This window comes from Triturus cristatus, chromosome 2_1 (genome assembly GCF_964204655.1).
Source record: "Triturus cristatus chromosome 2_1, aTriCri1.1, whole genome shotgun sequence".
NCBI lineage: Eukaryota > Metazoa > Chordata > Amphibia > Caudata > Salamandridae > Triturus > Triturus cristatus.
In genome coordinates, this window is record NC_140581.1 from 76,355,954 (window position 1) to 76,381,105 (window position 25,152).

A 25,152-nucleotide genomic window follows, 5' to 3' on the forward strand; every position below is an offset into this window, starting at 1 on the left:
AAATAAGAAAACCTACCTACCAAAGAAATGGAACTGAAAACAATATTCAGTCATATGCAGGGAACTTTATTGATTTACAGATCACAATAGCGAGGAACAAAATCACATGCATGATTCAGGATAAAAAACAAAGACGTTGGTGTACATGTTTTAGCTAACTTTTGAAGAATGATAACATACAGAAAGCACAATGATTAACTCCTACTTAACACATTGGGTCTGTGCAGGTCTTGATCTAGAAGCCATCTACTATGCAGGGATATGTTCTGAGGTAGTGGTGCTTTAAATGCAGAATTCTTGGTCAGGGCAAGGCAAGACATTCAGAGGCACCTGACACCACTTTGAGCTCAAAGGCCACCATATCTGAGACTATGTTGAGTCCAAGAACAAAGGTAAGTGACTTGCCTAAAATTCAAACATAAATGTATCTTGAGGTCTTTTAATTTTAGGCGTCAAGAACAGAGATACTTAACAGATCTTTTAATCCAAGGCAGAGATATTTCAAATGAATGGGCCTGTATTTAGAGTGAAAGACTTGATACACCAACTGTAGACTGCCTGCCACCTACACCCATTGGAATGGAAACATTTACACCCACTGAATCCTATTCAATCCTGTTCAAGTCAAAGCTCAAAGAATTAAACACGAGTTAGAGAGAATATGTCGGCCCTCTTAGAAAAATCCAGATATGTCTAGATCAGTGTTTTTTGAACCTTTTGCAGCATTTACCCCTGCATTTACCACCTCTTTGATGCGTTTCTTTTCTTCTGCTGGGATGGCTGGGATGGCGGCGCCCAGCTGGCAATTGATCGTTTCAACTCTCGCCTCTATACTGATGTCAAACTCTTCTTTTTTTGCAATCACCAAATCCTGGATTGATTTTTGTGCCTCTGCACAGCCACTTTGTAACTTCTCACGCTCGATCTGGAACTGTGGGTTTGAGGGAGTCATGGTGAGAAGTCGTCCTAATGCGCTCACGCGGTCCATCAGGTAGCGCTGGGACACCTCGCTGTAGGTAGACGCGATCATGTTGACTAAGTGGGCAACACTGCTGGCTTTGAAGGCTCGGTTGTACAACATGTCCTTCACAAAGGCATCAGTGGAATAGTTGGGAATGTTCTGCGTAGATCTGGCGTCCTCCACTAATTTATTGACTTCTTTTGAGAGGCAGGACCCGATGAGGCTGGATATCATCTGGAAGAAGCGGACCATCTTCTCCCACTGCTCCTTCACCTTCCCCAGGGAGTCCAATCCTTTAATGAGCATATTTTTAGCTGTTTCAAAATCAATCTTTTCCAGATTATGGCCCCTCATTTCAACCAGGATCTCTGTTAGTTTCTCATTCTCTTTTTTAAGGTTTTCAAAGGAATCTTTGTACATGTCCTGAGTTTTTTTTAATTGAAGTAGGGATTGGTCCACTCGTGCCTGTGCCATTTGTGCCGACTGCGTGCCTATGCCGACATTGCCTTCACTTTTGGCTGCATTCGGTGGCTTTTGCTGCAAAGGCTGAGCGTCAGTCGCTGATTTACAATAAGTATCAACTTTTAGTGACCTGGTAATTACTGACTTTATGTTTTGAGCAAGTAATTTTAAGTAGTTCTCGTCTGTTTTATTGGATAATGCTGCTCTTTCCAAGTCTTCACACATATCAACACCAGATTGTAAAATGGCGTCCATCAGTGTTTGTGCTTTACACTCAGCTTCATCCTCTATATCCTTTTTCAAAGTCAATATCAGTCTTTTTACATAGTTTGTTGTCACTGTGTTCTCTCTGTCATCATAAACAATCTTCATGTTAATAGTTTCTTCCTTACTGTCTAAGACTTTTCGAAAGTCATCTGTGATAGCGGTCATCTGATTGGACTTGGAGCAAATATTGTTAGTCGCATGTGTGGACTTCACATCTCCTGTGCCAGCAGCACCAGCAGGGCTGCTCGTGTCAGTGCTTCTGTCCATACCATTGTTTGAAGAGATAGACAGTCCGTCAAGAATGCCACCCACAAAATTAGCAGCCATGGTTTCCCACACAGAGGGCACATTATTCATAGCGTGCTTATAAGCATCTGAGGCATCCTTTAGTTGTGTCTCAGTGGTCTTCTTGAACTCCTCTGCCATTTCCACAGATTTCTTTGAAGAGGCTTCTCTTACGCTGAGCTGTTCCAGGGCGATCGTCACATCCGTCAGCTTCTTCTCGTAGCCCCTCTTGGAGTTCAGACAAGCTTCAAGCACCTCCTGGACTAGATGAATGGTTTCACTAAAACTCATCTCCACGGACTGAGCTAATGATATGCACTCGTTGGACACACTGAGCAAAGCGCTTAGACGCTTCGGGAGCAGGGCATTCACAATAGCAGTGTTCTGGAACAGAATTGTGACTATTTCTTTATTCGCACTGGGCATGGAACCTGTGAGGAGTCTGATCTGATCCATGTTTTTGTTTGCTGTGCTGAAAGAAATCCAGGCTTTATTGCAGACCTGCATAAGGGTGGCCGCAAAGGACTCTGGGTATTTCATGTACTTGAATCCATTTGTTGGTGGATTCAGGTTGATAGAGAAGTCCCCTCCAGCTGATGAAATGGCTGCCAGCTCTCCCAGAATGGCGATGGAGATGGGGGCGGGCATCAGGAACTCTTCCCAGTTGGCGTAGGGCTTCATCATCAGCTCATTTTCCGCCCTCACGTCCTGGGCTTTGGTGACGCTCCTGACGGCATCCTTGAGATTAGACACTGATGTTTTACAGTCAACTTCCCTCTTGAGTCCTAGAGAAAACATATTCCAGAAAAGTTGTATTAATTAACTTAGTGACCATTAAGCATGAGAGAACACTAGGGGTAACAACAAAAATTTGGTGCAAAATATGTCCATTTGGAAGGGTTCTCACATTAGTTCTGACATTCAATCCCAACAAAAATAAGCTTCCGATGCTGCTGCTGAAGTAATCGCTCTCACAACTAGACTTCACCTGTAGGACAGTAGGAGCAAGGTTCATCTTCTCATTTGAAAAGATATTTATTTGGTACAAATGTAACATTTTCTGTATACTACATAGCAGCAAGAAAGCATGGGCAAATACATGCTCTGCACACTTCATTAATATAGCATAACTATCTAGGTGAATCTATTTCTCTTGCATGCAATGGAGATGATAGAGAATACACTCTCTTCCGGGTGACACAAGTGCTCATCCTGTCCAATGGCTGCTCCCACTGTGATGCCTTATTTCAGGTATCTGCATGCCCTGACTGAAATTGGGACTACTACAAAATGGAAGCATAACCTAGGCATAAGTTATTGTCGCAGTGAAGTGTGTATGTCGGTTTGGCCATCCGAAGATGGGCAGCAAAAACTGACATGCGCACTTAGACTGCCCACCACTCCTCCTCCCTGCTGTCCATGGAGGATGTCCCGGCCCTGCCCCGCCCTACACTTGTGGCATTGTCTCACTCAGTCAGAAAATGAAACATAAAATGATAATACAATTGTTTTATTATCATTCTATTTTTCATTTGCTGGTGCTGAGCCAAGGCTGGACTGGCCGTAGTGGGCACCGGGCGTTTCCCCGGTAGGCCGTCAAGGTGGGGGTGGTTTTCGACCCAGGGGGCAGTTCTGCAATATCGCCCCCCCCCCCACTGTAACAAACGCAGCAGCTGTGCTTGAAACTAGCACCAATCCTCCCCCCCCCAGGCTGGCTCTTCTATCAGTAGCCCCCCCTCCCCCAGGCCGTCGAGCAGTATTGCCTGGGCTGGTTTATGTTCCCAGTCCGGCCATGCTCTGAGCAGTGAGGCAACGCTCCTCCGCCATTACAGAGGAGTATCCTCTGGTTAGGAGATTGTGACTAAGAGGTCACCATTGTGTCAGAAACAGTTAAACATACTAGTAGACATGGGGATCCTAAGAAAAGACAGATACATAGTAGACATTAAAAAGTACTAGTACACCCAGACATACTTTACATAGACATAATACACATAATAGATGTACTGGTCCCACTTCACAAAGTCATTTTCACTTGTAAAAATCATTTACGAGAGAAGTACCAGGATTTGCAGCTCATCCTAATAATGGGTGGAGGTTTTTTCCTGTTGAGTGAGAATACATTTCCTGGGTAAGAAGAACACCCCAGACTTCAAGCGGTGTCAGGTAAGGCATTCCCCAAGGGAAATAATATTTTCTACGAGAAAAAATATAAGCGAAACTTCAACTCAAGCAAGCCTAGAAAAATTCAATGTTGCCCAGTCTTCTAGATGAAAGTTTTATTAACTGGAGAGAGTAGAAAATCGACCCTTGTGCAAATGTGTAATTTTCATACCAGGAGGTATGTTCATACTAGACATATACCATGTGATACCAGACATGTACATGCTACACATATACCTGGTGATACCAGACACATGTGTACTACACATGTACCTGGTGACAGCAGCCATTGGCATAATACACATGTAGATAGTGATACCAGACACGGACATACTACACATGTACCTGGTGATACCAGACACAGGCATACTACACAGGTACCTGGTGATACAAGACACAAGCATACTACACATGTACCTGGTGATACAAGACACAAGCATACTACACAGGTACCTAGTGACAGAAGACACAGGCATACTACACATGTACCTGGTGATACAAGACACGAGCATACTACACATGTACCTGGTGATACAAGACACAAGCATACTACACAGGTACCTAGTGACAGAAGACACAGGCATACTACACATGTACCTAGTGACAGAAGACACAGGCATAGTACACATGTACCTGGTGATACAAGACACGAGCATACTACACAGGTACCTAGTGACAGAAGACACAGGCATACTACACAGGTACCTAGTGACAGAAGACACAGGCATACTTCACATGTACCTAGTGACAGAAGTCACAGGCATACAGTGACAGAAGACACAGGCATACTATACAGGTACCTAGTGACAGAAGACACAGGCATACTACACATGTACCTGGTGATACAAGACACAAGCATACTACACATGTAACTAGTGATATCAGACATGCTTATACTACACATGCTCCTGCTGATAACATACATGGGCATACTACACATGCACCTAGTGATACCAGACATATGTATACTACAATTGTACCTAGTGATACCAGGCATGGACCTAGTAGACATAGTGCAGAATATGCCTGACACAATACAGTCCAGAGCATCAGAGGCTGATACTGACTCTGACACACAGTAATGAGGATTGTCTGAAAGACATCAGCTTCAGCAGCACCTCAGTTTAGTGATTCAAACTTACTGTGGTATCACATACAATCCATTGCAGACTCTCATTATGAGAAGACCAGACAATGGGGCAGTATTTCCCACAGCCAGAGTTACTGATGCTGGGGGTAACACCAACTCAAGTGATGATAAAGATTTTGTCCATTATTAATTGCACCTGGATTTTCACATGGAGATTTCAGCAGTCAAAATGTCTGTATGAAAGGGTGATTGTCTTGTAACTTTTATGGTGATGGTGTTTGCTGTTTTCAGACCCATCGGAATCAAAAGGAAACGTGAAACGTGTTATGAGGGACTTAGATGCCTCCATGAAAAAGGAGGAATCTTATACTGTTGAAAAAAGAGGAAAGGCATAGGAAGACATTTTACACTGCGTAAAGGAAGAATCCATGAACATTAGATGAAGTTGTGTATGTGCACCCTTCTTGATATTTTGCAGTCACTGGGAATCATTGAGACAATGTAGTGGCATCAGTCCACAGGTCGAGCATCACCACTGCTTGAATGCACATGTTCCTTTGGAGATCATGCATGCCAGGACTACTTGGTGTATCCACAGTTTCTTAAGCCAAAGGTTCCCTTCTCGTAGACAAAGCAGCTCTATTGACTTCACTAATTTACATGCGTTGACATGTTTTAGTGTGAACATATATTAAAAAATGGCTTTGTATGTTCCTAATTATGGGTTATTTTCCAAAGTGGAACATCTGAGCTTGCTTGGAACAGAAGTCCTTTTAAGAGCATTTACTATTTTTCTTGTCATCTGTCCTCTTGGTTCACTGCTCTACTTGGAAACTGTCCCCTACTGAAGGAAAAAGAGCCAGGTATGAGAGCCATCTCCCTCCATACAGGTTTCAACACCCACCTTAATGTTGTTTCTAATATTTTTGTTGTAAACAGCAAAAACATATTGACCTCAAAACACTAACTTATGTCTCGTGAGTTATAGTCAATATGGACAGCACGCGTTCAGCCTTGGTGTGCTAGTTTGAAAGACCATGGATAGCACAGCAATCTGCTAACCCCAGTATCGCATCCTAACCAAGAACTCATCATGACCAGGTGGGTGTATAAGTAGTCTTGTGATGGCTCCTCTGAGTAATGGTTTTGGTGTGGCTGGTGGGTGATAATGTGGGTGCAGGCACATTTTATATTCTATAAAATGTACATGGGCATCCCCTGCTGGTGTATGTTGTACAATCGGCGGCCATGTAGAGGTCCAGTCCCCTCCTCTATTTCTGTATCGAGGGAATCTCCTCCACTCCCCACCAACGTGCCACATCTCTCTTGGCCATCGCCAGACCCAATGTAGCAAAAAGTAGCTGGGCTCTATCAATGTCAACCTCACTCGGGATCCCCAGTAGGATGAAACCAGGGTCCACTGGCAGGGCTACCCCTGAGGTCTTCCCCAGCTTCCCCACCACTCTCTTTCAGTATGTCTGCAATGGGGGACTGTTGGAGGGAGGACCACCGGGGAGTCAGGGGGCCCACCCCGGGGCACCTTCCTACCGCAAAGGTATAGCCGAGCGCCGCTGAGAAGCCTCCTAGGAGAGGTCTTCTCCTATGATCGTACTAGGCCCAGTAACACCACCACACAGGACTCCGTATCAGTTGCTTATCTAGGTACTTTATCAATAGTAGCACATTCGAAATATTTACAGGGGGATCGAGAGATCCAGAAAGAGTCTCAATGTCTTTGTAGGGACAGGGTAGCGGGACAGTCTTAGTACCAGCCTGGTACGGGGAAGCTCTGCGCCAGACCTTGCGTTAGGCCGAAGGTGGCTCCGGGGATCGGAGCGGCAGGTGCTGGTCTCAAAGCAGCTTGGACGTGGAGAGCCGCGACGGTGTCTGCAGGGCTCGGGTGGTAGTTCCGCTTGGGTCGAGCCGCGACACAGTCAGCAGGGCTCCGGTGGTAGGTCCGCTTCGGTCGAGCCGCGACGAGGTTAGCTGGGCTCTGATGGCAAGTTCAACAATGTCGGGCCGCGACAGCGTCAGCAGGGCCCCAAAGGTTCGTGAAGGTCTTTAAGCACGGTGGAGCCGCGACGTAGTCAGCAGGGCTCAGAGCGTGGTTCCAGGATGAGTCTTTCTCCGTAGGGTCAGCCGCGATCCGATCAGCAGGGCTCTTGACTCCGGGATACAACTGCTGTCCTGTTGCAGGGTCGCCCCAGATATAGGTCTGGAGCCCTTTGATATCCGGACCCTTGCGCCCGCGGGGGCGGAGAGGCCGGGTCGGGAGCGGCCAGGTGCTCAGCAGGAGAGGCGCCAGGCCCAGGAGAGCTGTGGGGCGATCGCACCTAGGTGTGGGAGGACGGTTGGGGGTCCCATCGATACTGCCCTTCGCCGGGAGTGGGGAAGTGTTCACGTGGTACCCCCTGGCCAGTTGTTGGTGCCTTGATGTCGGGGCTTGCTGGGGCCGAGGCCGGGTTGAGCGGGGTCACGTAGGCTGGTGCGCAGAGTCACGTACAATCCAAAATGGAGGAGCCCCGAGGTGCAGGGGACCTCGTGCAGCTTGGCGAGGGGGAACAGGACCACACCACGAGGCTGGCTCCAACAGGGACAAACCCACACTGTGTAGTGGAAGTCCCCCTTTACATTCCTGCATTTAAGGAAGTATGGCATCTCCACCCTTCCCATCCAATGTAGTCATAGTATACCCTATGTAGGATTTTGTATTGGACAAGGCGCAGTCTAGATTTAATGGCCACTTACCTAGGGTGCATAAGGGCCGCCTCCAAGTCAATGACTTCCAGGCTTCCCAGGTAGCTCTCCCACCTCTCACTCAGTCTCCCAAGGTTGTCTGGTATGTTAATGATTATTGTTTTATAGGTGGTAAAGATTGCTTTCTTCACCAGTTCTTCTTGTAGCAATCTCCCTTCCATTGGAGCATATTTGGGTAAGTCAGTGCACAATATTTCATCTGTCTGCCAGTTATGGCGTAATTGTGCATATCTGAGAAACTGAGATCTATGGAGCCCATACTCTGTACTGAGCGTGGACCCGGCGTTAAGTTCGCCTTTTTCCACAATCAGCCATCGTTGATATGTCCAATAGATCCCCTGCCCTGAATCCCTTTAATTTTCTCAGTTCACTACACCGTCACCCCGCCCTGAGAGGTGTATTCTTTGTAACTTGTTGCATCCATCCCATTCCCTTCGTTGGTCTGTCCCACAACTCCAGGAAAGTCTGAATCTCTGGTAGTAGTGTGGATTGCCCCTTGTCACTATAGAGGTAGTGCAACTCTTTATGTGGCCCCTCCACATCCCTGTCTAACCTGTGTGTGGGATGATCCTGTGCCCTGTGTAGCCATTTGTTGGTATCGATTAGATGTGCGGACCAATAGTATGCCTCTATGTCCGGCAACCCCGATTCCACCATTGTAGGGGTTTGCTGTGGCATTTCCAGAGCTATATCTGAGATGACCTCCTTGCCACAGTAAGGACCAGATATCTCCCTGCTGCCCAGTAAACACCACTCATGAGAGCGAGTGGTACGTGTTCTGGAGACCATACAGTAGTTGTGGCAAAGTGATCCTTTTAAAAATAGTGGTCCTCCCGAGGAGTGATAGGGAAAAGTCCCTCCATCTCTTGGCGTCTTGCTTGAATTTTGTTATTACCTTCCCAAGGTTACGTTGCCTGCAAAGTTCCTTATGCGGAGTGATAAAAATACCCAGGTCGGAGATCACTTTCAAATCAAGGGGCAAAGACAGCCCCGGAGAGATCTCGCCTGGGTTGTACATTGTGTGATTTTTGATCCTATACCCAGAGTGTCTTCCATACTCTTCTACTGTATCAAACAGAACAGGGATAGTATTACAGGGATTTGTGACATAAAGAAGGACATTGTCCACGTAAAGGGTAATCTTTTCTTTCTCCTAGTTGGTGGGGGTAATTCTAAAACCTCGTATTCGTGTGTGGCAACGAATGGCACAGGCCAGAGACTTCAGGGTGAGTGCAAATAAAAATGGGGAGAGGGGGCACCCCTGGCTCGTACCCTGACCAATGGGAAATGCTGAAGATGACATTCTATTCACCCTGACTGTGGCAGTGGGCGCTCTGTAAAGTAGAAATTTAGGACACATACCAAATGTTACTAATGTACAATCAAGGAATGGCCAGTGCACTGCATCAACTGCTTTTTCCACATCTATGCAGGTGGTTTTTCCATTGTGTGTTTAGAAACCACTCTTTTAGAAGTGGCTGGGTTTTTGTGCTCTAACATTTCTGTGTGTCTCTGCCTGGTTGTGGATTGACTGTCTGGATTTAAAAAAGGGATAGGATCTGGGGAATGTCTTGACCGAGGAGAGGAGGTGAGACAGCAACAGGCTGACCTGCATCTGGAGTGTAGGGGGGAGAAGTAGCCCCTAGAGGTGAAGAGGCCTGGGTTGCTGCCATAAAACAATGGTCCCATCTCCTGATTGATTGAGAATCCAGAACCCCACTAATCAAAGTAAGGTGTCACTGGCAGGGAGGCACCCAGAACTGGTATGAACAGGGGACAGTGCCCCCCTGAACACAAAGACTTCTAAGCCATTGAGGGGTACAACTATGAGAGCTGAAACCCCTGGACTTTTGAATGGAGAAATTAAGTGATCAAGTCTGTAAAGGATTGAACCACTTCGTGGTCAAGAGGAACCTTTGCCAAGGAAGAGACAGCTGAAGAGACTGAAGAAAAGGACTGACCCATGCTGTGTGTTCTGGGGCTGGCCTGCGGTTTGCTGCTTTAACCAAGGAGAGGCTTAAGGGACTTTGATGTGTGCTGTGTCCCCCTGCTTGAAAGGTGAAAGGACGTTGATGTGTGCTGTGCCCAGAAGTAACTTATGCCCAAGGGCCCAAGGTGAGCTGGCTCCCTGTTGCGGAAACTCAGGAGCACAAAAGTTTCCAGGAGTGTCTCAGCGACACTGTGTGCATGTGCTTTTTGCAGCCTGATACCCTCGTAATAACTGCCCTGTGATTGTGGGCGCCTTGAGTCCAAGTGAGTCTCAGCGACGCTGTGTGTCTGTGCTTTGTGCAGCCTGAGACCTTCATGAGGATCGGCCTGTGATCGTGTGCACCCGGAGTTCAAATGAGTCTCAGCGACGCTGTGTGCATGTGCTTCGTGCAGCCTGAGACCTTCGGGAGGAGTGCCCTGTGATCATGCACACCCGAAGCCCAAGTGAATCTCATTGACGCTGTGCGCGTGTGCCCTGTTGCAGCCTGAGATCTTCGTAGCACCAACGGCCCAGACCAGCAGCCCCAGAGGAGCTGAGCCGCCAGCCTGAGCCCGCCTTTGCTAGAGCGGGACCTCAAACCAACCCCGTCGAGGGAGGGTCCGAGGAGAGGAGAGCGAGGTCGCACCTCCCAGGTAACATATGTCACTGCCTAGGGCAGGGTGCGGGTTCGGAGAGGGACACTCTTGGCCTCTCCCATTCCTGCAGAGCGAGCCTCTGCTTCGGCTCATATCGCGGCCCGTACTTGCCAAGCAGTGGCAGTATCGGGGCCGGAGTGCAGAGCTACATCATACCCGTGTGGGGGCATCTTTGATGGACGCTGACTGCGAGTCAGTACAAGGGCCGGAGAGACCGCCTAAGGCACCATGATCGGTGCCTGAGTGTATTACGCTTTGCATTGTTTCTGCATTACGAACTACCTGATTGTTTTAATACGCATTGCACTACTTCTGCATAACGAACTACCTGAAGTGTATTTTGCATTGCATTATTTCGGCATTAAAAACTACCTGATTAGTGTATTACGCATTGCATTATTTCTGCATTACGAACTGCCTGATTGTTGCATTACGCATTGCACTATTTTTGCATAACAAACTACCTGATTGTTGCATTACGCATTGCATTAGTTTGCATAACGAACTACCTGATTGTTGTGATACGCATTGCACTATTTTGGCATTACCAACTGCTTGATTGTTGCATAACGAACTGCATTATTTTTACATTGCAAAGTGCCCAATTCTTGCATTACGAACTGCATAGCATTGTATTATGACTGCAGTGGATCATTAAGAATTGCTTATTAATATAGCCAGAACTTACAAGGGCTGGCTGGCCTAATAACCGCCCAGGAGTAATATTACAAATACATATATCTTGGATTTATATCATGTGGTTTCATCGTATATATTTTTATATAAATTTATACTTGTTTTTATGAAACACGTGAGGAGTCCATTTGTGGTGTCATCATTGAGTTGCTGAGAGCGTGGTTGCAAATATTTTAAAGTCTTGCTTTGAAGATAAGCCTGGCTGCTCGTGCCAAGCTACCAAGTGGGTGAGCGGGGGCTGTCTGAGAAGGTGTCCTTCCTTTCCTTGATGTAGAAGCAAGGGTCCCTATTTGGCCTAAGGTACCCACTTCAGCCAACGAGCGACCCCCAGGTCTAACATGATGTTTCTCTCCTCTTAAAAGTGCAGGAGGGTTTCCCCTGCACAGTGAAACATAGTGTGGTTTTGGAGCAGTCGCTCAGTATTTCGCTTGAATTCACTGACGCCAGGGCAGCACGATTTCACGGTTGCCCTGAGAGCAATGCATTCAACATAATTGGGCACAATTTCCCCATTTGTGCATGGTGCACCAGTTTGAAGGTGCGCCGTGGCGCAAACAAGGAAAGAGCGCCCAATATATAACAGGGCCCCTGGTCTCTACAATTGATGGTTCATCAGATCCCATCCAGTGCATCCAACCTTAATGTAAATTACAATCTCAAACAGGGAGACAGGTGCTGAGTTACATTCTGTACCATGGATCAGTCCCACCGATGTAAGTGTGTATATAATGTATAATATTATACATGCTTTGTCGGATGTGTAAGAGACTCACAATTCAAAATGTACTGCAAAATGTATCAATCCAATTGATATACCATAAATATTAACCAGCGTAGAAAGAACCTGTTCCATCTGTAGAAGATACAGGGCAGAATCTAAAGGGGACGGTGGGTCACAATGTCATTTGAAATTAATATTGTGTCCTAAATATTGTTTACAAAAATATTGACCCATGTGGGTGCAGCTTTTCTGTTACCAACTCCAATGGAGGTATATCTTTGTGGATGATATCTATGACACAATATTTATTTCAAGACCTCATTCTGACAACAATATTAATTTACAGTGACTCATAGAAGACATCCCTGCACTGTGACCAAGCCGTCCACAGGCTCTTTTTGCATCATGAGAGGTCATCAGACAGACCATTACTATATGGGTTGTTGTTTGTAATCAGACCAACGAAAAAGCACCCAACCACATGCTGGCACCGTTTGTCTGAATTAGAGAAGATCAGAACAACAGGTGTTTAATAAGTCGACTAATACTTGCCACCCAAGTAATTCACATAGCCTCGAGGTCCTCGAATAGCCTGAATTGTTACACTTGTAGGGTGTGATGTTCGGTGGTTGTGTTGATTCTGTCGTTGGCGGTGCTGGCAGGAGCAATGGGATAAGTGGCCTCCTAAGGGGGTCCGTGGCATTTAGTTTTTTTTACAAATTAAGCACTGCCCCTTCAGTGCTGGTGTCACAGATTGATTGGTAATTCTAAATGTCTGCTGATGGAGTCTGTGCACTGCTTTGGTTTGGAGGATAGAATGAGTGATAATGCCATCTGCCATCTCGAGTTATAACTCACTACCTGGAATGGAAGGAGTGGCAGTACTGGAGTGGGAAGCTGTACTTTATGTCATCGTTGATCTTTGTGGGGGGCAACTGTGATCGAAGAGGCTGACTGTCGTAATACACATTGCCAATATTGCTGCTAACGAACTGCCGGACTGTCTTGTGATGCCTGACATTATTTCTGCATATCGAAGTACACGATTGTAGCTCTACGCATTGCATTATTTCTCCCTTGCAAAGTACAGGATTGTGGCAGCCCGCATTGCATGATTCCTTAATTGCAAAGTACATGTGTGTAGCGGTGCTCATTGCATTATTTCTTCATTGCAAAGTACGTGATTGGGGTGTGACGCATTACATTATTCCTTCATTGCGCAGTACATGATTGTAGCTGTACGCATTGCATTATTTCTCCAATTTCAAGGTACCGGGTGTATCGTTACGCATTGTATTATTTCTCCTTTGCCTAGCACAGGATTGTATCATTATGCAACGCACTATTGTTTGTCCAATGCAACGTGTGTGATTCTAGCTGTGCGACCAGCATAGCATTTTGAACGCAGTGGTTGGTCTTTGAACCTACCAGTCAGCCGGAACGAATATTACCCTTTATTATATGTTGGCTTTTGTATCGTGTGGTTTGATCGTATATCTTTTTATATAAAGTTTATACTTGCTTTATTAAACTCATGTGGAGTCCATTTGTGGTGTCACCAGTGGGTTGCTGTGGGTGTGGTTGCACACACTGTACACTCGAGAGATGTGCCTGGCTGCTGGTGCCAAGCTACTAAGGGGGTGAGCAGGGCTATCTCAAATGGTGTCCTTACTTGGGCTAATGTTGAGTGGGGAGTCCCAGGTATTGCATTTGGTGACAGTGGTGCAGGAATGGGACTCTGGCCACCAACATTTGGCGGGAGCGGTGGGTGTGGTTGCACATACTGTACACTCGTGCCTTTGTGATAGGCCTGGCTGCTCATGCCAAGCTACTAAGCGGGTGAGCAGAGCTATCTCCAACGGTGTCCTTACTTGGCTTAACGTTGAGTGTGGAGTCCCAATTCTTGCATTTGGTGACAGTGGTGCGGGACTGTGACTCTGGCCTCCAACATTTGGCGGCAGAAGTTCAGGACCTCCAAGAAACTAGAATCCCATACGTGGGTAGAATGTATGAATGAGTACACATGGGCACTGGATTGAAGAATGCTGGGCACCAATATCAATGATTTTAATGGCTTATGCGATTTAATCAGTTGGGAGCACTTGAGTAGTCTGTGTGTCCCAGAGCCGCGCCAGCATCTATTGAAAAGTAAGCTGAGTGATCCCAGTAAGCTTGCTGAGGAGGCGGACCACTGGACTAGTACCCGGGTCACAAGGGGATTGGTAGTACAACTGCCAAGAGTATGCAGGGTCCTCTGCCGAAGGTGGGGGAGGACAAGGGTAACCACAAGGAGTCCTCTAAAGGGCCCCAAGGTAGTTCCCCCAAGAAAGAGTCCCAGTCCCCCATGGCCAAGAGGGCCTGGGCCTCCAAGTGCAAGAAGGAGCCCCAAGGTCCTCCTACGTGTTACTTCTGTTAAAAATTGGATCATATTTCCCCTAAATGCCCCAAAAAGTAATCTGCACCCACTGGTGCTCCAACACCTGGTTTAGTGAGTGTAGTGTGGAGGGAGGAATTGAGTCCTTGGAATGGGGAGGAGCAAGCAGTTATGACCCTGGTCTCCTTAGGGGATCGAGAGATGGTCTAGGAAATCTCTCTGCCTGAGAACACTAAAAAAGCACAGGCAATGGGTGACCATCAATTGATGGAGGGTGGAGGCTCTGGGGGACAACAGAGCCAGTTTGACATCTGTCAGGTGTCAGTGGGTGTCTGAAGCGCAAGTAATTCCCGATGTGCTTCACCCTGTAATGTCAGCAGACAATTCAGTGCACCTCTGCAAGGTGGCGCTGGTTTCCTTTGAATGGGGAGCGGTCTCAGGTTCCTTGAAGGTTGTTGTAAGTCCATCCATGCCTGTAGACTGTCTGCTAAGGAATGACCTGGAGAGTTCCCCTTTGAAGGAGGTGGAGCACCAGGCGCATTTGGGCTGTGTGTGACCACTCGGTCTATGGTAGCCAGTAAAGGTATTCAAGAGAACATGGGGCATGTAACAGTGGCCCAGGTGCCTGCCAGTAAGAGAAGATGCAGGGGGTGTGGGAAACCGACCCCCACTGTTCCCACGGTCCAGGAGGAGGCACTCTTTGAGGGGGATGCCCTGGAGCCTACAGGTTAACAAGTGCTTGAACTGGGGGACCTACCCGGGCTGACCGAATGGCAGCAGGAAGGGGGGCCCTCCAGGGAGGAATTCAGTGAGGAACAGAAGTGCCCTTCTCTTGTAGGGTTGCGGCAGCAGGCAGCAAACCAGGCAGCAGGTAATCAGTTGGAATCACACTTAATTTACTATATAGGGTACTATCTTTTGCCCAGAAAAGAGATGGGTTCAGTGGCAACGGAGCGCTGCACCAAGGCCGTGCTTATCATCAAGGACATTGTTCCTAAATGCTTACTTTTCAGGCAGAGCCACGTGTGGCATTTGTCTCTTCCTCTGAACTGCGAAAACCATGACTTATTGATGTCCAGCATGCAGAGATTCCATATGGCTTTACCCCCTTTCTGTCAGCTATCCAATCAAGTTTCTTATACACACACACACACACACACCGCTTTCTTCCCTGTACACTAACTTATCAAGTCATGACTTTACGCACATGAATACACTCTTCTCTGTGACCCTGGTGCTCCCATTTAACAGATGCTAAAGGACTCAACTTTGTGCTGTGTCAATTTGTTAAACAAAGTAATGAGATCAAACCTCTTTAAAGTAGGAGAAATTTGAGTGTGGGAAACAGCCTGCAGGAAAATGGTGGTCCTGAATTGGGTGCAAACTCCTGAACCATAGGTAAAGCAGCTCAGAGAATAAAGCCTCATGTGATCATCACCAACCAAGAGCATGGGTACTATGGAGACATCATTCAAGCTGCGAGCTGCAGCATATGTGGAGTGTGGCATTGAATTCATGAAATCTAAGGTACCTCCAAAGAATGTCTCCATCACTCAGTCTATGAGCCCTTCTTTTGAGTACTGTTTGTAAGGGTGAGATAGCCTTCAGCCCTCTTGCTGTGGAGGGAGGGTGTCTAATAGTGTTATGATCACTGTTACCACTGCATGAAGTCACTCTTTATCATAAAGTAATTCAGACTCCTGTGGCAGAAAACTTACTGTAAATGGCAAGTGGACCACAATAGGAACTTTCGAAGATGGAGAGCACGATGACCAGAGAGTAAATCAGTATTCGGGTCCCCATGGTGCAAGGTTTGAGTGATCTGCTAGCCGGGTCTTCTTCCTGCATAGGAAAGCAGTAAATACCATTTATCACTTATGTAGGATACAGAGACAACTTTAAACCAGTGTAACACATAAATATAAGAATCAGTGACAAAGGTGACTAGTCAACCTTTGCAAAGGATCCTCCACTTCACAGCAACACAAACCACACTTTTTGTAACTGTTGATCCATTTGATTGACCACTGGGTATGATAAGATTAGTTATCTTGCCAGAAAAATCTTTTTTCTTTCTTAAAAAAACATGAAATGTAGTCTGTGGCTATTGTGAAGTTCTTTCTCTTATGTCTTGGAACAAGCTTTGTGCTATGTTAAGCTGCCAAGGTAAAATAGTGACTACTGACAATATTCGATTAGATTCTACTGGTTATCTGTTATCTAATCTCATCCTCCTACAGTTAAAGCAAATTGTTAAAGTTTGATGGCGAAAATAGATACCCATCTAGTGGTGCTATTCCTGCTTGATCAAATTGTAGGATCCAGGGCAAGTACTGTATTTCACTGAGCCTCATGTTTCTTGGTTCATTGTCACTACACAAGTGCAGGAATGTACGCTGTACAAAGACCTACTGTTCAATGTAATTATTGTCTCTGTCGTACTGTCTATAATGTTGTGCTATCTATAGTAAGGATTTACACTACATATAGGTTCCACTTGAACCTTGACTTGTCTCTTAGTTCATTAACAGCATTTTTCATCAAGGTGGGGCAGGAATGCTTCCCAGTTAATGCTTAAAAACACTCACGTTTAACAAATACATCCTGATGCAGTGGTAACATTTGATGTGCTAAAGTAAAATGCCTCCATATGTTAAAAATACACTTTATTGAATTGTCAGGACACCTTATCTTATTCTAACATCATTTTGTTGCATGATGTACATGGCAAATATTTTCATAGCTTGGTTCTGGCTAGGCTTTCCCACCTCTATTGTATTGTGTGTGTATCACTCAGTAAGTTACTGCTTTTAACTAGCAGAGGCCTATCCACACTGGCTGAGGGCCATGCCCCCCACCTTTTTCCAGACAAGAAGTGTATATGTCAGGCTGAACAAAGGACAGCCTGACGGACACTCTTCTTGTTCAGCTCTGGCAGACAGGAGATGGACATGTGCTGAATGCGCAGACTCCCGGCTGCCTGAGTTGAATTTTGCCAGGCTGATGATTTCAAAGCCCTGTGGGCGTGACATCTTCAGTCTGGCAAAAGTGCCTTGAGACCCTCCCCTTTGGGATGAAGGGGAGCACCACTGATTGCCTCGGACCGGGGCACTTCAGTTTTAAGCCCTAAAGTGCCCAGGGAATCAGTGGCACCTAGTAACTGAGTGAGGTGGGGTCAGCGGTCTCCCTGACCCCATCCCACTCTGTGACGATGTTGTAACTGCTGCCTTCCAATCAACCAATGAGGGAAGGCAGAAGACCCAACCCTTCTGGGACCTCTGAGGCTTCCCACTCGGAGAGCTGCTGTTAAGGTAAGTTTATTCATTTTTTATGTTTCATTCGTGTATGTATGAATGTACGTGTATCTAGCTAGGGCTATATAAATTAATAAACTTGTTAGTGTTATGAGTGTGCGTGCGTGTCTGAATGCACTTGCTTAAGTGAGGTGAATGTTTGAATGTGTGGCCACCGCCCCCTACCTGGTAAAATTACCGGCCACCACTGCTTTTAACACAGAGATCCTTTTGTTATTTGCAGCTAATATGTCACAATACTATATTAGCACAGTGAGGTATGACCCGACATCAAGGAACTTTATGCAAACTGAAAGGCATTACTTTAGAAACTTTTTTTATCCTCAATCTTTCATAATTCCAAGATTGTAAAAAAGGGTTACTTTGGATAATAAAGACGTATCAGCACACTCAACAACTGCATAGCGTTTTAATCCTGACTGTGTGTTTCTGCTCTTAGTATATAATACCTACCAGTGTGCATGATATGACTCCTACACATTATAGCCCTCATTGTACACATGCATAGTAGTGCTTTAATTTACTATTGACATTCATATAACAATCGTTTTATGTGCTCTCCTAAGAGGCCAAGGATTGGATGTGCATTTAGTCTGAATACCTTAATGACCCAGTGGCAGGCACTGTGAGAAAGCAGTACTGCCTTCAGGATTGGGACTCTCAATCATGTCAATCATAAATGTCTGCTTGCAATCTGAAATCACTCAGACCTGAAGGCGACTAATTTCACAATTTGTAGTATAAAAGTATGTTTTGTGAAAATGATACTAGAGAAACACACCATCTTTAAAAAGGAAATACTCCTAGAGAACACTGCATGAAGTAAAACACGTGAAATATAAACATGGACTGCTTTGCTGGCATGAATTACCTTAGGGGGTTTACAGTCATTGCTGAGAATTTTAAGTTAAGAGCATGAATAATTAAAGCCCTGGCTGGGGGATAGGAGTAGAGGAGACTCATGAGAGGGCCTAGGCCAATGGTGGTATAAGAGTGGGACAGCGCTAATGATGAAGGGGAATGGAGTGGGATGAAACACAAACAGTATCACAGGATTAGTGGAGTTGAGGGAGAGTCAGTGTTGAGGGTGTCTGCGAAAGTTCTGGGAAACTGGGTCATTTTCCTTTCTGCTCCAAGAGCCTTGCATTCATCCGTACCCCAAATAAACCCATCTGCTGCTTGCCAAGACTAAGAGCTTTAGTCGAGCATTTGCTGCAACACAATGGAAACAACAATGTCTTCTACACTATTTAGTGCCAGAGTAAGTTTATATATTTTTTGGCCTCTCCTTACATTTTAAATGGAAAAGTGTGGAACTCTCGCCTTAATGCAGCAACCCTCATTTCTCACACTGTTGCTTCACATTTACATACACTTGTTTTGCACAAAAACTGAGTTTATTTTTACTGCTGTCCCATTCTGTCATTGTAAAGGAGTTCGCTTTGTTGAATATCTTCAGACAAGTACATAGAATGTAAGCCGTGCCAAACAAGTTGTGTTTCAATTATTGTAATATAAGGGGATATTTCTTAACCCCTTCGCTGCTAGGCCTTTTCCCCTCCTGTGCTAAGCCCTTTTTGGGCTATTTGAGGTAGTGCGCGCTTAGGCCCCTGTAACTTTTTGACCACATTAGGTATCCACGCCAAATTTGCGTCCTTTTCTTCCAACATCTTGGGGATTCTAAAGGTACCCAGGGTTTGTGGATTCTCCTAGAGGGGTCACAGAAATTAGTCAAAATACAGCAATTTTTTTTTTTTTTTGTGAAAAATGTGAAAAACGGGCTGCAAATGAAAGCTTCTGGGTTTTTCTCTGCAAATGGTATCAAAAAAGGGTTTGTGGGGCTGAAATCACAATTTCTCCAGCTTTTAGGGAATGACAGACTTTTGTTAGAAAACCAACATTTTTTACACAGTTTTGGCATTTTTCTGGGACATACCCTATTTTTGCTATTTTTTGTGCTTTCAACCTCCTTCCAGTTAACGGTAGAAAAGGGTAACAAAACAATAATGGATCCTGGAAAGCTATACATTTTTGAAAAGTAGACAAAATTCTGCATTCAGCAAGGGGTCATTTGCGTAGATCCATCAAGGTTTCTTTATAGAAATTTACAGGCAAATATAGGAGAAATTAAAAATTTGTTTAAAAAAGCAGCCTCTTGAGTCAACGTTTTTACCTGTAACTTCTTCGAATTATGACATCTCTTTGAAAGCAATGTACCGTTACATCCGGTAGACCTTCCTGGTTGTGTGGACATATAGGACTTGTAGGTTCATCAAGAGCCCAACGAACCCAGAGTAGAAAAATGAGCAGCATTTTGTAATGTTTTTTTTTTTTGGTCCGGGTATATAGCAATTATTGTGGGAAAATGTATACTTGGAAAAATCGGTATGAAAGTCACCTATGTATTTCTGAAATGGGAACAAATTACAGAGTTCAGAAACAGTGCATATTTGCACATTTTCGAAATTGGGAATACTCATATTTGCATGACAATTATTGGTCATTTTTCAAAATGACTTTTTTTTTACACAATGTCTTTCATTTGGAAGGGAGAAATGCATCAAAAATCAACAGGTAATAACAGTAGCTTTACAAATTTGAACTACCCTAAGTCTCCCGAGAAAAATGGTACCTCACTTGTGTGGGTAGGCATAGTGCCCACGACAGGAAGTGGCTCAAAACCTAAGGTGAACACACCACATTTTCACACTGAAAATTTACACTTTTTTTGCAAAGAGTCTAGCTGTAGTTTTTGAACCCTAGCCCTGCCGGCACCTAGAGAAACCTAGCAAACCTATACATTTTTGTAAACTAGACACCCAGGGGAATCCAGGATGGGGTGACTTGACTGCCTCCCACCATGGTCTATTACCCAGAATCCCTTGCAAACGTAAAAAATTGAAAAAAAAACCACATTTTCCCCACATTTCTGTGATGCAAAGTTCTGGAATCTGCGTGGATCCACAAATTTCCACCCACCCCGCGTTCCCCAAAGTCCTACAAGAAAAATGGTACCTCACTTGTGCGGGTCGGCCTAGTGCCCGCGACAGGAAACGGCGCAAAACGCAATGTGGTTTTGGAGTGAAAAATGACCCTTTTTTTGGCAAAGTGACCAGCTGTAGATTTTGTACCCTAGCCCTGCCGGCACCTAGGGAAACCTAGCAAACCTATACATTTCTGAAAACTAGACACCCAGGGGAATCCAGGATGGGGTGACTTGACTGCCTCCCACCATGGTCTGTTACCCAGAATCCCTTGCAAACGTAAAAAATTGAAAAAAAAACCACATTTTCCCCACATTTCTGTGATGCAAAGTTCTGGAATCTGCGTGGATCCACAAATTTCCACCCACCCCGCGTTCCCCAAAGTCCTACGAGAAAAATGGTACCTCACTTGTGCGGGTCGGCCTAGTGCCCGCGACAGGAAACGGCGCAAAACGCAACGTGGTTTTGGAGTGAAAAATGACCCTTTTTTTGGCAAAGTGACTAGCTGTAGATTTTGTACCCTAGCCCTGCCGGCACCTAGGGAAACCTAGCAAACCTATACATTTCTGAAAACTAGACACCCAGGGGAATCCAGGATGGGGTGACTTGACTGCCTCCCACCATGGTCTGTTACCCAGAATCCCTTGCAAACGTAAAAAATTGACAAAAAAAACACATTTTCCCCACATTTCTGTGATGGAAAGTTCTGGAATCTGCGTGGATCCACAAATTTCCACCCACCCCGCGTTCCCCAAAGTCCTACGAGAAAAATGGTACCTCACTTGTGCGGGTCGGCCTAGTGCCCGCGACAGGAAAAGGCGCAAAACGCAACGTTGTTTTTGGAGTGAAAAATGACCCTTTTTTTGGCAAAGTGACTAGCTGTAGATTTTGTACCCTAGCCCTGCCGGCACCTAGGGAAACCTAGCAAACCTATACATTTCTGAAAACTAGACACCCAGGGGAATCCAGGATGGGGTGACTTGACTGCCTCCCACCATGGTCTGTTACCCAGAATCCCTTGCAAACGTAAAAAATTGACAAAAAAAACACATTTTCCCCACATTTCTGTGATGGAAAGTTCTGGAATCTGCGTGGATCCACAAATTTCCACCCACCCCGCGTTCCCCAAAGTCCTACGAGAAAAATGGTACCTCACTTGTGCGGGTCGGCCTAGTGCCCGCGACAGGAAACGGCGCAAAACGCAACATGGTTTTGGAGTGAAAAATGACCCTTTTTTTGGCAAAGTGACTAGCTGTAGATTTTGTACCCTAGCCCTGCCGGCACCTAGGGAAACCTAGCAAACCTATACATTTCTGAAAACTAGACACCCAGGGGAATCCAGGATGGGGTGACTTGACTGCCTCCCACCATGGTCTGTTACCCAGAATCCCTTGCAAACGTAAAAAATTGACAAAAAAAACACATTTTCCCCACATTTCTGTGATGGAAAGTTCTGGAATCTGCGTGGATCCACAAATTTCCACCCACCCCGCGTTCCCCAAAGTCCTACGAGAAAAATGGTACCTCACTTGTGCGGGTCGGCCTAGTGCCCGCGACAGGAAACGGCGCAAAACGCAACGTGGTTTTGGAGTGAAAAATGACCCTTTTTTTGGCAAAGTGACTAGCTGTAGATTTTGTACCCTAGCCCTGCCGGCACCTAGGGAAACCTAGCAAACCTATACATTTCTGAAAACTAGACACCCAGGGGAATCCAGGATGGGGTGACTTGACTGCCTCCCACCATGGTCTGTTACCCAGAATCCCTTGCAAACGTAAAAAATTGACAAAAAAAACACATTTTCCCCACATTTCTGTGATGGAAAGTTCTGGAATCTGCGTGGATCCACAAATTTCCACCCACCCCGCGTTCCCCAAAGTCCTACGAGAAAAATGGTACCTCACTTGTGCGGGTCGGCCTAGTTCCCGCGACAGGAAACGGCGCAAAACGCAACGTGGTTTTGGAGTGAAAAATGACCCTTTTTTTGGCAAAGTGACTAGCTGTAGATTTTGTACCCTAGCCCTGCCGGCACCTAGGGAAACCTAGCAAACCTATACATTTCTGAAAACTAGACACCCAGGGGAATCCAGGATGGGGTGACTTGACTGCCTCCCACCATGGTCTGTTACCCAGAATCCCTTGCAAACGTAAAAAATTGACAAAAAAAACACATTTTCCCCACATTTCTGTGATGGAAAGTTCTGGAATCTGCGTGGATCCACAAATTTCCACCCACCCCGCGTTCCCCAAAGTCCTACGAGAAAAATGGTACCTCACTTGTGCGGGTCGGCCTAGTGCCCGCGACAGGAAACGGCGCAAAACGCAACGTGGTTTTGGAGTGAAAAATGACCCTTTTTTTGGCAAAGTGACTAGCTGTAGATTTTGTACCCTAGCCCTGCCGGCACCTAGGGAAACCTAGCAAACCTATACATTTCTGAAAACTAGACACCCAGGGGAATCCAGGATGGGGTGACTTGACTGCCTCCCACCATGGTCTGTTACCCAGAATCCCTTGCAAACGTAAAAAATTGACAAAAAAAACACATTTTCCCCACATTTCTGTGATGGAAAGTTCTGGAATCTGCGTGGATCCACAAATTTCCACCCACCCCGCGTTCCCCAAAGTCCTACGTGAAAAATGGTACCTCACTTGTGCGGGTCGGCCTAGTGCCCGCGACAGGAAACGGCGCAAAACGCAACGTGGTTTTGGAGTGAAAAATGACCCTTTTTTTGGCAAAGTGACTAGCTGTAGATTTTGTACCCTAGCCCTGCCGGCACCTAGGGAAACCTAGCAAACCTATACATTTCTGAAAACTAGACACCCAGGGGAATCCAGGATGGGGTGACTTGACTGCCTCCCACCATGGTCTGTTACCCAGAATCCCTTGCAAACGTAAAAAATTGACAAAAAAAACACATTTTCCCCACATTTCTGTGATGGAAAGTTCTGGAATCTGCGTGGATCCACAAATTTCCACCCACCCCGCGTTCCCCAAAGTCCTACGAGAAAAATGGTACCTCACTTGTGCGGGTCGGCCTAGTGCCCGCGACAGGAAACGGCGCAAAACGCAACGTGGTTTTGGAGTGAAAAATGACCCTTTTTTTGGCAAAGTGACTAGCTGTAGATTTTGTACCCTAGCCCTGCCGGCACCTAGGGAAACCTAGCAAACCTATACATTTCTGAAAACTAGACACCCAGGGGAATCCAGGATGGGGTGACTTGACTGCCTCCCACCATGGTCTGTTACCCAGAATCCCTTGCAAACGTAAAAAATTGACAAAAAAAACACATTTTCCCCACATTTCTGTGATGGAAAGTTCTGGAATCTGCGTGGATCCACAAATTTCCACCCACCCCGCGTTCCCCAAAGTCCTACGAGAAAAATGGTACCTCACTTGTGCGGGTCGGCCTAGTGCCCGCGACAGGAAACGGCGCAAAACGCAACATGGTTTTGGAGTGAAAAATGACCCTTTTTTTGGCAAAGTGACTAGCTGTAGATTTTGTACCCTAGCCCTGCCGGCACCTAGGGAAACCTAGCAAACCTATACATTTCTGAAAACTAGACACCCAGGGGAATCCAGGATGGGGTGACTTGACTGCCTCCCACCATGGTCTGTTACCCAGAATCCCTTGCAAACGTAAAAAATTGACAAAAAAAACACATTTTCCCCACATTTCTGTGATGGAAAGTTCTGGAATCTGCGTGGATCCACAAATTTCCACCCACCCCGCGTTCCCCAAAGTCCTACGTGAAAAATGGTACCTCACTTGTGCGGGTCGGCCTAGTGCCCGCGACAGGAAACGGCGCAAAACGCAACGTGGTTTTGGAGTGAAAAATGACCCTTTTTTTGGCAAAGTGACTAGCTGTAGATTTTGTACCCTAGCCCTGCCGGCACCTAGGGAAACCTAGCAAACCTATACATTTCTGAAAACTAGACACCCAGGGGAATCCAGGATGGGGTGACTTGACTGCCTCCCACCATGGTCTGTTACCCAGAATCCCTTGCAAACGTAAAAAATTGACAAAAAAAACACATTTTCCCCACATTTCTGTGATGGAAAGTTCTGGAATCTGCGTGGATCCACAAATTTCCACCCACCCCGCGTTCCCCAAAGTCCTACGAGAAAAATGGTACCTCACTTGTGCGGGTCGGCCTAGTGCCCGCGACAGGAAACGGCGCAAAACGCAACGTGGTTTTGGAGTGAAAAATGACCCTTTTTTTGGCAAAGTGACTAGCTGTAGATTTTGTACCCTAGCCCTGCCGGCACCTAGGGAAACCTAGCAAACCTATACATTTCTGAAAACTAGACACCCAGGGGAATCCAGGATGGGGTGACTTGACTGCCTCCCACCATGGTCTGTTACCCAGAATCCCTTGCAAACGTAAAAAATTGACAAAAAAAACACATTTTCCCCACATTTCTGTGATGGAAAGTTCTGGAATCTGCGTGGA

General features: G+C 45.9%; 1 protein-coding gene across 2 annotated transcripts in view; it reads right to left on the bottom strand.

The window, feature by feature from the left end:
• Positions 1–45: 45 nt before the first annotated feature.
• Positions 46–25,152, bottom strand: part of LOC146863773 (uncharacterized) — a 58,019-nt gene continuing 32,912 nt past the window's right edge. For both annotated transcript variants that reach the window (XM_085627957.1, XM_085627963.1), the window contains 2 exons: positions 16,120–16,243; positions 46–2,760 (listed from right to left, as the gene is read on the bottom strand). In XM_085627957.1, coding sequence (XP_085484083.1) covers positions 674–2,760; positions 16,120–16,204 — 2,172 coding nt within the window. In that variant the 5' untranslated portion in view covers positions 16,205–16,243 and the 3' untranslated portion in view covers positions 46–673. The remainder of the gene's footprint in view (positions 2,761–16,119; positions 16,244–25,152) is intronic.